At 31.1% G+C, this 13,912-nt stretch overlaps 1 protein-coding gene across 1 annotated transcript; it reads right to left on the bottom strand.

Annotated features, from left to right (window-relative positions):
• Nucleotides 1–3,941: 3,941 nt before the first annotated feature.
• Nucleotides 3,942–9,471, bottom strand: LOC11423057 (phosphoinositide phospholipase C 2). Its single transcript, XM_003616588.4, has 9 exons — nucleotides 9,000–9,471; nucleotides 7,454–7,650; nucleotides 6,977–7,112; nucleotides 6,381–6,626; nucleotides 6,064–6,296; nucleotides 5,444–5,561; nucleotides 4,780–4,932; nucleotides 4,595–4,681; nucleotides 3,942–4,469 (listed from the first exon to the last, which is right to left on the bottom strand). Exons 1-9 carry the CDS (start codon nucleotides 9,303–9,305, stop codon nucleotides 4,176–4,178), a joined length of 1,770 nt encoding a protein of 589 aa, XP_003616636.1. The 5' UTR covers nucleotides 9,306–9,471; the 3' UTR covers nucleotides 3,942–4,175.
• Between the last annotated feature and the right edge of the window lie 4,441 nt (nucleotides 9,472–13,912).

The raw sequence follows: 13,912 nt of genomic DNA, 5'->3' as shown, positions 1-13,912 counted from the left end.
CAGGGGAATTTACTGCATTTTAATCTTTGTGTGTTACTGTTTTTTTGGAAAATGTTAGTAGTTAGAGATTCTGTTGGTATTTTTCGCTCGCCAACCAAGCTACATACGCGAGACATGTATGCTACAACTAAAATATCATGTATGCTTAAGTTATAATGTGTCAGTAACTCACTGTTGTTTTGACGAATGTTATACTCTAAAGCTTCAACAAAATTACAATGTTGCCGTAATTTCATCAAAATCACCTTGATTTCCACATGCACTGAAACACAGGTAGATTTTATTTGCAACTTCTCTTTTTATCCACTGGTTTGAACTACACACCAAATCAATCATGAAAATCTCAACTGTTGAGCATTATTTTGTTTACATTTAGCTACATGTAGTTTAGCAAGTCAAGTTGAAATTTGGGAGGTGTGTTAAAGAAGAGGTTGTTAAGAGTGTGAACAAAGATTGACTTTTAGAGCATGAGAGCACCATTTTGAGTTGTTGAGCTTGAGCCCACACAATTACAAACACCATAATTAACAATTTTACTTCTTTGTCACCTTTCAATACCCCCCATCATTAAAAATAGACATGTTTAGGTGCAAGCTTCTATGGTAGGTGCCAGCTTGACTAGAGGGATATAATCCATACAAGAAATGGATTGGTTAATGCCAATTAGCCTTCCTATTCCCACATCATTTTAGATATGGACTCATGAGTAATAGGCTTTGAGTACACATCTTGTGTATTTATTTATGGGTCTTGTTAACCAGTGCCTCGAGACATTTGTTACAGAATTCAAAAGTAGAAAAATTGTCTTGAAAATATAAACTGCCATTTTTGACTAACTAATTATTACACCACTTTTAATAAATTCTTACCTCTTTTAGTTGCTTAACCAATGCCCCAGGAGGCATTAGTTAACATTCTCCTTTATTTATTTATTTATTTGTTTTTATTTTTATTTTCGAGTTCGGAAAAGAGATTATAAGAATTCAAAGTTAAACTTAGAGGTAAGTAAAATCTTTAGAACTTTATATTGTGTAAGTCAAGGTATCTTGTAGAAATTGATCCTTTAAATTAACTAAAATTTATGTCAGGGATCGAACCCTAAATCAAATGATTAAAGAACTCAAACATCTATCGCTTATATCATACAATGTTCGTAAATCTTTGAAATGTGGGGAAAATGCTAAGACAATTAGACTCTTTTTGGAAAAAGAAATAAAGTAAATGTTAAGAAATGTCTTTAAGACATTGTTTAAACAACAAAAAATATATAAAGAATAGTGTGATTACATACTTTTACATGTGTTTGATTTATATTTTTAAGAGAAAATTTCTTAATAAATTCCTTAAACAATATTTTTAGAACATTTGTTAACATGTTGGACCTACGAGCCATGAATAATAGGTGTAATGGTTGTGTAGGGGTTTTTTCTTTGTAATTACAAGTCTCCCTCTATAGATATGCATTTTATCAGTGAACCACAACTCAGAGAGGGTATGTGTTCCAAAAATCGGAAGATATTATAAATTTTGTTTAATTTTAAAATAGAAAGACTTAAATAATTTTGTTTAATTTTAAAATCACATATAACTTAAATTAGAGATATCAAACGTACAAATAAAAGTTCATATCTTCCTCAATCTCATCTTTCCCTAAGATATTAGATTGGATTATATTACAATTCGCGTTGGTGTATTCTTTAGATAACAGTTTTTTCTATTTAATTAAACAGAAATGATTGTTGGCACGACAATAACACACTCGACAACAAGCACGACTTGTAGTTGACGAAGAACCTGACGACATGGGAAACCTCGTGTGTGAAAGGAAGTTGGTAACCTTAAGTTGCAACAACATAATCTAACTGGAAATAGATGATGTTCTATAAGAATAGTATATAGGTTTTTACCTAATATTTGAAATGTTTCCATTTTAGAGGTTGAGTACTTATTTGTATTTTGTGTTACATTTTGGCTGTCTTATTTGGATTGTTGTAACCTTGTGCGCATCTTGTGCTTCTGTCTGTTTGATCAATAAAAGTTTTGTTTTGTCTTATCTTTTCTGTAATAACTTTTGGGCTTGGATTCTGTTGTGCAATATTGAAGAAAAACAATTTCTCACTTAAGAACAAGATTGGTGCTGGAAGTTATGGTGTTGTTTTCAAACAAATGTATGATCATTTGCATGACAAAAACAACGTTGACAAGAATAGTAGTTTATTGAATTCTTGGAAAATAAGGATCAAAATTGCGTTGGATGCTCCGCGGGGAATCGAGCATCTCCATAATCACACGGTTCCATCGATAATTCATCGAGACATAAAGTCTTCAACCATTCTCATTGACATGAATTGGATGGCTAGAGTGTCTCATATTGGATGGCTTGTGTCATATACTGCAATGCATTGTGTGCATTTGGAAGGAAAAGATAGACCAACAATAAGTGACATTGTGTGCATTTCTTGTGTTACAATCTCGATTGGATCTGACTGACATTGATAATGTTATGATTTTTATCGATTCTTGTTGATGAATTTTATGGGTATACTCTTGGGATGTAAAGATTTAGGAATGTGATCCAACATATTTGATCATTTACAATTTTTGTTTTTCTATTTCATTTTTAACACAAAATTTACTGCATTTTTCATCCTTAGATGTTACGGATTTTATTTTATTTTATTTTAGAGAAATCTTGGTAAAATTTAAATTCTAAATCTCATTCTTAAACGTTTTTGGTGTCTTTCAACTCGTCCAATGTTATGGTTAAAGTATGATTTATGCATAAGTGCATGTTTGGATTGACGGTAAATTTGACAATATTATGATGTGTTACTATTATTTTACTATCAAACTCACCGTGATTCCAACATGCATAATAGTCTAATGCACATGGTAAATTTGATTTGCAACTTTTTTTACTCCTTTGGTTTGGACCATACGCCAAATCATTGTCCTTAATGTTACCTTCAGATTAGATCACTAAGAGTTCAATCATGAACTTGAAGATCTCAACTTTTGAACATTATTGTGTTTACATTTAGCTGCACATAGTTTACCAAGTCTAATACAAAATTAAGAGGTGTGTAGAAGAAGTGGTCAAGAGTGTGAACAAAGATTGACTTTTAGAGCATGAGAACACCATGCATAATTAACACAATTACAAACATCATAATTAACACTTTTACTTCCCTTTCTCCTTTCTATAACCATCATCATCATCATTAAAAAATCAGTAAATCAAAATTTTAACAATGACAACCGATAAAATCACACTCATGAGAGTTTTATAATAATTTTTTCTTTCTCTCTTTTAACTAAATTAACATTTGATTTTATAGATTGTCACATAAATTGTCGAAATTTTGATGTTCAAATATCATTGCTCCCGACTAACCTTCCTATTCACACATCATTTAAGATAGGGAGTCATGAGTAATAACCATCATAGGCTTTTTTTTTTGGTTACAAGGCTAATAAACCATCATAGACTTTGAGTACACATCTTGTGTATTTATTTATTATTTTCTATTTAAATCCTTTGGTTCTTAACTGTAAGAGACTAGAATTAAGTTTCTGCACATGCTGAACCTATAGGCCATGAGACATGGTCCTAATGGGTCCTTATGATAATGATGATGAGTGTGTCTTATTATGTAATTAATGGCCGGTCAGCCACCATATTTTGTATATTTATGTTTGGATAGGAACTTTAGAGGATTTAATCTCTAATCTCTATAACCCGCTATGTAAAATTATTTTACTCATACGTCAAATAATGTGGTGTCACGTCATTTAATGTATTTGGAAACAAATGACTTGTCATACTTATTAAAGCACATCGCAATACATCATTTGACACAAGTGTAAAATAACATTACACTGACGGTGTATACAAATTAAATTCATATTTCAACTCATTTGGAAGCGTGCAAGATCAATGCTAACATCCAAAACTTTCATGTATATGAATTATTGTCACTCAAAATACACATAAATATGTGATATAAATGTATATTGACAAGCCTGAAGCCTTACAGCACAAACACATTATTTCTTAAAGAATTATTCATGATACCATCCTCCATCTACAACATACAAACTCTTACTCTTACCGACACATCTTAATGACTGTACATAATCTATAAATAATGTAAAACAGAACTATGAGAACATAATCAATGAAATTCAAAGCGCATAAGAAGCTTTACAGAATTGTATTTATCTCCCTTCTGGCTATGCAGGGAAACTGCTCGAACGCCGCTCCTTAGCTCCGAAACAGGTAGGCATGTTTGGCCACCAAAATCATCTTTCTCGGACATGTCATACTCGTGAACTTCTATACGAAGAAGGGCTAGTTCCGGAACAGTAAGCGGGAACTCAAATACCTCGTTCCATGTAGGCAGCCAATTATCCTCTATTGCCCTTGTTTTTTTCATTATACTATCACTAGGGACTCCAGCAATCCCAACCTGTATTTAAATTATCAAATTAAGTCAAATTCTTTTCATATAAGCTATAAACTATTTTCATACGCTATTCTGGAGAGCTTATGGAAATAAGCTGAAATCAGGATTAATAGATAATTCTAACTTACTCTTGCATAGAAATCTGGAGGTGAATATTGATCAAAGTGTGTATGTTTGAAATCATAATACCATCCTTCTCCCATATATACAGTCACCTAAGAACAGGCAAAGTATGATATTACTGCCTTAGTTAATATTGAATATTAAATTAGATACACTTGGATGAGGTAGCTGATTGATGAATAACCCTTACCTTCAAAGTAGTCTTCACAGGTAACTTAGCTTTAGGATCAAAGACCTCGTTATCCGGACCAGTTGTTAAGAGAAAATCTGGTTTTTTAACATAACCACACCCTCCATTGGCTCTAAACATTCCATGCATCAACCAAAGTGATCTCCCATATCCCTACCAAGGAAACAATCACAATGAAAACAAACTTAGATCAAACAATATCATAATCAACAATATATTTTGTGATATTAGATGCGTGTGATAGAAACCTCTAATATAACTAAAAGAAGTGTGAATTCAATCTCACATCCTAACTTGTGTGAAAGACGCAGACAATAGTACACACAAACTAAGATATTCAATAAATTATAAATCTTGCTCAAAAAGGACTGACTCATATTTCAACTATTGCATTGGCATATGTCAAATGTTGACCATTCTTATGTAGCAACAATACTTTATATCGAAGGCGGCCTGGTTTACGAACACCAATACACGTGGTTAGGTTCAATTAATTAAATTTTCTCAAGTTATTACTAGTATCTAATGTTCAGTATATTTTGTCAGTACATAAGAAAAAATGAACAAAGACATAGTAAAAACTAAAATTCAAAATATAGAATATTAAATCAGGAAAAACAAAAAATGATGACTGGGAGACGGGGGGAGTGGAAGAAACAGAAACCTGCATGTTGAATGCAACCATTTGAGCTCCATGAATCCACCCAATTAATGGATTATAATTTGACGAGTCAATGCGAGTACCTTTTGGAAACACCCTCAGAATATTCTTCTGAGTAAACCTATAGCAGACAACAATCAGGTAAATAAAAATTTATTCACACACATATAGAAACATTCACGCACACATAGACACATTCAACAGCAACAACCAAAACCTTTTCCTATTAGATAGGGTAAGTAGATGGAGAGACATAAATTAATTCAAACCACAATAAATGTGATGCAATACAACAGGAAAATGGCCAACAAAAGTAGTAGAATTTCAATCAGGGAAATAGAATACAGAAGGTCCGAATTTGTTTCATAGAATGAATTAAGCATTGGAAATAATGCCTAATCATACTAAGGTTAATGTGTTATGAATAATTGAATATAACCACAAACTCCGACATTAGGATAACAACCTGCATTGGTAAATATTAAAAAATAACTTTAAATCGCCAATTAACGGAGGTAGTAAGACATATATGTTGAGCAACATCAGGAGATAGAGTCAGAGATAGCATCAGTTCATTCATTTCAACCATAAAAAGGACTCACTAGAAACATTTAACAATATACCTGACAACTTCTTTTCCATGAGTTATAGCAGCCTTTTCAAGCTGTTGCTCACTTAAACTTATACGCCTCGCTTTCTCCGGATCTATTTTGAGCCATGCGTCTATTCCTCCTTTCGACTTCCCAGCATGAATGGCAATTAAACCTTTATATTCTGGAGCTACGTTGTGATGTGACTTGTCTGATTCGGAAAGCTCTTCCTCGTCATGAAAATATTCTTTATCCAAACTGTTTCCCTAAAGATGGAAATTTATATGCAATTAACAAATCTCCCTAAAATAATTAATTGAAGTGCAAATAAAATTGGTTTAGTCTCATACCTTGTAATCGGATAACAAACCTAACTTGAAGCTCGGGATCTCCGTCCCCCACGCTTCATCGTCGCCCGAAGCCTTTCCGTGCAGTGAATCATCCTCTTTTTCCTTTACTTCTTTTGTCTCAAGGTACTCCTTAGGTGGTTTGGTTGATATAATAATCCTCTTTTTAAGTGATTCAGGAGAAGGAAATTCCTTCAAGCTTTCTGAGCCAGGTACAAATAGTATGTCTCCAAATGTTGAAGTAACCATCTAAAAATTTAGACATAATTGTCAACTATATTAATATAAGAGCCTGTCAAGATTGACTTATTTGAACTTATCTACTTGCATAAGCACTTAGATACTGTTTGGAAAAGTTTATGGAGGTATCTTATGATATGTCTGTCCATAAGCCGATTTTGGCTTATCTCCATTAGTTCTCCAGGATAGGTTATAAAAACAGCTTATAGTTTATATGAAAATAATTGACTTTATTTTATCTTTTGTTAGCTTATACATAAGCACTTATATAATTAGAACTTAACTAGGTTACTTATACATAAATAGCTTATCCACACAGAAAAATATTTTGAATCCCAATACAACTTCAGTCAACTAACCTCGGCCACTTTGGCTTGAAGATCTGGAGTAAGATGGTCTTCTAGGGTTATTACAACCGGAAATTCTGATGCGACGAAGGCATGTTCCTTAATAGACCTCAAGCATCTAATGAGCTCCACGGGAGTAGTCAATGTCCTGTAGATTACAAACATGTAAACAGTTATATTTCAAATTTTCAAGAAAATAATTTCTGGATTCAATTGGCAATGTAAAAATGATATGCTGATATGGTATGAGGTATCATTTATATATAACTTGTTCAACAATCATGATTTTCTATTAATTTTTCATAATTGACAATAATTTCGAACTTTTGCTTGCGTATTACAATTAACTATTATATTTTGCCAGATTGCACAGAAAATACTACAATTTGTTGCATTTTTACTTCAATTCGTCCGGGTGACATCATTATCAAAGAAAATAGAAGGCAATTAAAGTATAAAAGCGGGCATTTTTCAAACTCGTAAGATTACCTTCCATGAAGAACATCAACATTATCCTTGGATGCATTAGGCCATAAGTCCAACTCAATTACCCTTACACCTCTCTGCAACGCTTTCACGATTGGAATGTCGCTGCAGTCGCTGCTCAGCTGATTCCCGGTTAGATAGGAATTGTGACCAGTATATATGAAATAATGAGACAAGGGCAATGTCATATCATGGTGCACCTGGAATACAACAAAAAACACAGAACAAGAGAACAAGTCCAAGTTACAACTATAGAAGACATACTATATCTTGTACACCTAAGTAATGATAATTTATGAGCGGTTTGTTAATTAGGGTTATGGCCTTAAACCCTCCTTAAAGTATAACCTTGGGGGTTGGATTGTACAGATTACAGAATTAAGGCACTCGAAATTAAGATCCTGAACTAAATAACCGAAAGTGTGTAAAGTGTGAACACAATCAAAAACAATATAGAAACTAAAATGAAAGCCAATGTGATGCCATATGGTATATCCCATAGTTCTAAATTATGGTTGCAATCACACTGCGAACTTTGATATTATGGTACAATGCCAGCAAATGCAGCTGATACAGCCGCAATTGTGATTGCGATTTTGTTGCAAGATACATCTAAATTCTTTATATTGTGGTTGTGGACCACAATTTAGAACTAGATATATCCTGTGATGAAAGGGTATTGTCTATAATGAAAAAGGAAGAAAAACACTTCACATACCATGCAATGCCCTATACTTTACAAAAGAAGAAATTTATAAGATAAATGTTCTTCAACTCCATAAAATAAAAAACTAAGATTTCATTTCATAAAGAAAGTGACTACAAGTACATATTGATTTAATAATAAAGAAATGCAAACTTTATTATTGTGTTTTTTTATTATTAAATCAGTGGTTATTTTTTATTTCACCTTGATGGACCAACACATATAGTTCACCATGTAAACCTTCACCCCCAAACAAGTGCATTGAATGACTGCAAGTACATATTTATTTTTAAGGGAGTAAGAGTCCAAAGTATATACTTAGCATATACTCCGTTGCAAAATATAAACAAAAACGAGTCAAACAAAATTGATGTATTTGGTTCAAAATTTAGTCCAAATGCATCAACTTTTTTTTGACTCACTTTTTAATATTTTATTAGCATATACTCCTTTGCAAAATATAAGCATGCATGAGTCAAACAAAATTGATGTATTTGGTTCAGAATTCTGTCTAAAAACATAAATTTTCTTTGAATCATTTTTGTTTATATTTTATCACGGAGGGAGTAGCATCAATATGAATCTGAATTACTATCAAAATTAAGATGCAATTGACCTGAATTACTATGTAGTGCAAGTTTATGCCTAAATTGACAATAGAAGACAAAAATGTTAATAAAACAAAAACTGAGAAAATGAAAGGCATTAAACAAGGTACTATTGAATCTAGTAAGAAAATCCACTTGGAAAATTAACTAAATTCAGATTCAGTTGACCAAAAATCATGACAAGGGTCAGAAACTAAAACAAGTAAAAAAAATTTACTTATTTTTTTTTACTTACCCCAATTGAAGGTAAAAGAGCAAGGTTACTATCACTAAAGAGAAACTTGAAAAAAGTTTCAAGATTAAGTCCAGCACCCCTTCTATGAAAATGCTTGAAACTATCAATGATAGCTTGTGCTTCTTCTTCAGTAGCTTGTTCTTGTTTTTGTATTTCAATTAAGAATCTTTTGAGGTTTGAAGGTGTCATGAGATCATTTTCTGAGTATTGTTCAAAGAGGGTCTTGATCTCTTGTGGTGCTTCTGATAAAGCTAGCTTGAATCTTCTACGCCAGCATAAACAAACACTGTATGTTTGTTTTGACATAGTGGCGATGATGATGATGATGATTGTGTTTTGTTTTGGATTTGGTTATGTTTGTGGATTATAAACAAAGATACACTATTTGTATGTTGTGTTGGATTTGTTTGAGTTTAATGTTATTGTTGAGGTTGTTGCTGGCAGTGATGATGGTTAGTGGGAACTAGTGAGTTGATTTTTATATTTGTTTTTAGTCTCTCTTTTTAGAGTGTGAAAGGTTGAAGTGGGTCCTATGACATTAATCTTTGCTAGATTTTACGGTTATGAATATGGAAAATGGAAACGTTAATTTTCCACTTTAACTTTTGTGAAATAAATATAAGACTAAACAAAATTGAATTCAATTATGGAGGGTCAAAAGTGACTTTAGAGATTGTAGAAATGGTTTTATTTGTAGAATTGATTTTACTTAAGATATAATTTGTATATTTTGGTTTTTATAATTGACTTTACTCTTAAATTTATTGTTAAATTCACTTTAATATAATTACATCAAAGTATAAATAACTTTACATTCAATTATACTTTTATCTATAATTAATTCATTTAAGATCGATTCTTATCACCGCGTAACCAAACTTATACGATTTATTTTTAGTCTCTCACAAATTTTATATAGAACAATTTAGTCCGTAAACATAAATAATACCAAATTATTTCCTCGGATATTTATACCTAGACAAATTAGTACACCAATTCAACTAAGAAAGGGACTGTAACCAAAAAAAAAAACTAAGAAAGGGACTAATTTATCTTTGTATGAAAATGAGAGATTATTTTGGTATTGTTTTTTTTTATCAAATATCAAAATTAGTCTGTTAGAAAATTGTGATAGACTAAATAAATCTTCATTTTAAATAAAAAATGCATGTTTAAATTTACTTTTTTGAAACTAAAAATGATTAAAGTTTTAGTACTACCTCCGTCCCTAATTATAAGGCCCTTTTGAAAAAGTAACGGGAATTAAGATAGTGGATATTTATATTAAATATATTTGTAATTACTATTATTTTTACAATTTTATCCTTTAAGAATGAGGGTTGGCTTATGTTTTCAACATTTTATTTATTGCTTATTGAAGAAAAAGATGTATAATAAATAGGGGTATGTATGTAAAGAAATAATTAATGTAGTTGAAAATAGAAAAGAGGTCTTATAAAAAGGGACAAAAAAAATTCTCAAAAAAATCTTATAATTAGGGACGGAGGTAGTATGTGTTTAGAACTATTTGGGTTCCCTTCAAACTCACGAAAATGAGACACTTCAATTGTAGTTTTACAATTCACAATTTTTGAGATGTAATATATTGCTTAAAAAAACATTTATATCCTTCATTTAATGATTGTCTTTTTTTAATGCACATTAGTGAATGTATTAAAAGTTTCACAACTTTCTATAATGGTATATTCGTAAAAATATTTAAAAAGTTATAATAATTAACGATTTTATTAGTTTTGATGTTTTTTTCTTCTTCTTATAATAACGATCGGGGAGAGTAATTAAACTGAGTTTGGTATGCTTTGAAGTAATTAACTTTAGGATTAGTTTGGTTTAACGAAATGGAGATGAAGGTTTTTAATGGATGGGAGGAGAAGGGGAAGGTGAAGGGAGACATTTTAATTAAATATATGTTTGATTCGAAAGAAATAAAGGGAGGGCAAATGAGATATTTTAATTAAAAACGTATTTGATTTACGGTGAGGAGAGGATGAATTTTAAAATTAATTTATCCTTTTGACCTTAAAATTCAAGTAAGAATAATTTTGAGTTTTAAGATAAAATTAAGGGTAGGTTTTGTTGGTGTAATAAAAAATCAATTACACACCTTCCCTCCCTTCCAAAAAAACTTTAATTTGGGGGAAACATTAAATGAGTCTATATATAAGGGGTTTTGCTTTCCCCTTCCCTCTCATTCTATTCTAAAAATTTAACCAAACATATGAAATTAAAAATATTCCTCGCCTCCTCTCTAGAAACTTCAAACCAAACGGACTCTTAGCATCGATTTTAACATTTTAAAGTTTAAGGTTCTTGATTAGAAATAATTTAGACTTTAGAGTTGATTTTAACTTTAAGTAGTATATTTAATAGTAATTTTTATATGAAAATTTATTTATCTTTGAACAATCTTTACTGAACTTTACTTTTATAAATATGAAAAATACTCAATGACAATTCTTTACTTTAACTTACATGAAATAAATATAAAGTTTATATTTGAATTCACTTTTGAGAGACTCTCTTTTTAAGAGTCTCAAAGATTAGGGGGCTTTAATGATATAATTTTTTGCTAAATTTTACTGTTATAAATATGGAAAATGTAATTTTCCTCTTCCGATTATATGGAATAAATTTAGAGTGATGATATATGTACGACCTAAAAGGTTGTGGGTATATATTTATTTTATTTTTGTCTTAGATGAAGTGATAATCCACTTAAATTAAACCCACATACAACTGTGAGGTCCCAGGTTCGAATTCGGATCACGACGTTCGGTTTTGCAATTTCGGCATTTGTCAGTTGAGTTAGAACTTCTAGACAAAAGGTTGTCGGAATGCATACTATGTGTGCTGCAACTGAAATCATGACTCATGCGAAATTTAAAGTGGATAAAAAGATTATTAAAAAAAAAACAAAAGACTAGCTGAAAGGTATAAGCATAAGGTGTCAAACAACTCTAGGTTATTCAAATAATATCTCCATAAATTTAGGATAGCATTTTGGTGACATTGGAGTGTCAATGTTATCTGATATTGGTCAACCATCACAAGTGTGCAAAAGGACAAAAAAAATGCTTGTTAGTGAGAGAGAACAAAGTCATAGTTTTTTGTTTTTTTGCACACTTGTGACATTATAGTTGATTAATTCATATGACATTTGCACCCTAATACCACCAAAGTGCTATCCATAAATTTAAGAGCCACTTTTACATAGACATGGACACCTAGATTAAATTATTTAGGTACACACAATGATAAAAGAAATTAAAGATAGATAAATTAGTCATATTATTCGACACTATTTAACCATTTTCTTGTTAAAAAAAAACATTTGTACGAGTATGTCCAAACTTTTTCTTAAACTTGAGTTTGTTCTTAAACAAGTATTTCTCTAAATTTAAAGTAAATGTCAAATACTTATATGTTAATGAAACTAAAATTGAAATTGTACATTTAACTTTTTTTTTTTTTATTTATGTTTGAAGTCATGTTTTGTGTGTGAATCGAGTATCCTCTGTGAATCAATATCTTGAGCCATGTATGACCATATTAAATGGTAAAACTCTTATTCAAATGAGCTAGCAATCTTTCCAAGACTATGTTTGAACTCAAGATCTCTAATAAATTGAAAGAGATCTCTCACTATCTCATCCAAGTGTTTTTTGGTGTTTGAATTCACTTTCGAGAGAGCTAAACATTATTAAATTTATGGTCAACAAAAAGTGATTAAACCCCTTTGAAAAAGTGAAATTGAATCTGGTTAGGATATCAAATATAAATGTTACTATTAATTTAAATTATGCTATTAGGTTTTGTATTCTTTTTTTGTAAAGATTAGTTTTTGTTTTCAAACGTGATTTTCTTAATTTTATTATGTGCTTGCATGGTAAATATCCACGTTCAACCAAAAGCGATAACTTGTAACTTCAGACTTGTCCTGCGTTTGGCTTTCTTCACCGTAAATCATTTTCACAATGAAATTATTTTTACAAAAACAATTCAATCAAAATTAATTTTCTATATCATATCGAAAATAAGCATGTACATCGATAATAATTGTGTACCCTCAAAAAAATAAAATATAATTGAGTAAAAATATTTATGGATTTAATCGTGAGTTGACCCACATCATCCATCCAGTGTATAGTTTTGGCCTTTTGGGTCTCCACATGCTCACAAATTAGCAATCATTCATCAACCTGAGTAATTCATTTAATCATTTCCATCCTCGTAAAAAAAAGGTTCAACCATTCTAAGTATCAACGTCTATGACCATGACAGTATGATAAAGCTAGTTTGAATCTTCTACGCCAGCATAATTCACTATTTTTGTGTGTGTGGTGTTGTGTTGGATTTGGTTGAGAGTTTAATGTTGTTGTTGCGGTTGTTGCTGGAAATTAAGATGGATAGTGTGAAGTGTGAACTAGAGACTTGATTTTTATGTGTTAGTACTTGGTACTCTTTTTTAGATTGTGAAGGGTTGTGAGGTGGGCCCAATCACATGTCATAAATCTATGCATAAAAATTACGGTTATTTTTGGCACCTTTTATTATAATTTCTTTTTCCATTTTCTTTTAGAATACAAATACAATAAGAGAGAACGACTACGAGTATAAAGTTATTCAAAAATGGTTGATATAAATATTATTTTTTAAAATATAAAACGTGTGTTTAAATTCACTTTAAGAGAGTCAAAAATGAAGGTGAGAAAAACACAAGAAGGGGAGGTTGAATTGTGTTTTCTTTTTCTCGTAAAATTCTTCTTCTGATATCACTTCAGAAGCTGGTTGAGAGTGCTTCTGATGTGATGTTCAGAATTAGATACGCAACGGAATAAAAAATAGAGCAGAGAAAAGAAAGAGAGACACAAGCAATTATCCTGGTTCCTTCC

The sequence above is a fragment of the Medicago truncatula genome, chromosome 5 (genome assembly GCF_003473485.1).
Source record: "Medicago truncatula cultivar Jemalong A17 chromosome 5, MtrunA17r5.0-ANR, whole genome shotgun sequence".
Classification (NCBI taxonomy): Eukaryota; Viridiplantae; Streptophyta; class Magnoliopsida; order Fabales; family Fabaceae; genus Medicago; species Medicago truncatula.
This window is presented reverse-complemented; position numbering and strand designations above follow the sequence as displayed.

Excerpts from the sequence above, each read along its gene's own strand:
- LOC11423057 (XM_003616588.4), bottom strand. The coding sequence starts at position 9,305 with ATGTCAAAACAAACATACAGTGTTTGTTTATGCTGGCGTAGAAGATTC. Across the intron at positions 7,651-8,999 it reads CTCTTTTACCTTCAATTGGG|GTGCACCATGATATGACATT; the intron begins GTAAGTAAAAAA and ends GTTGTATTCCAG. Across the intron at positions 4,470-4,594 it reads CTCCAGATTTCTATGCAAGA|GTTGGGATTGCTGGAGTCCC; the intron begins GTAAGTTAGAAT and ends ATTTAAATACAG.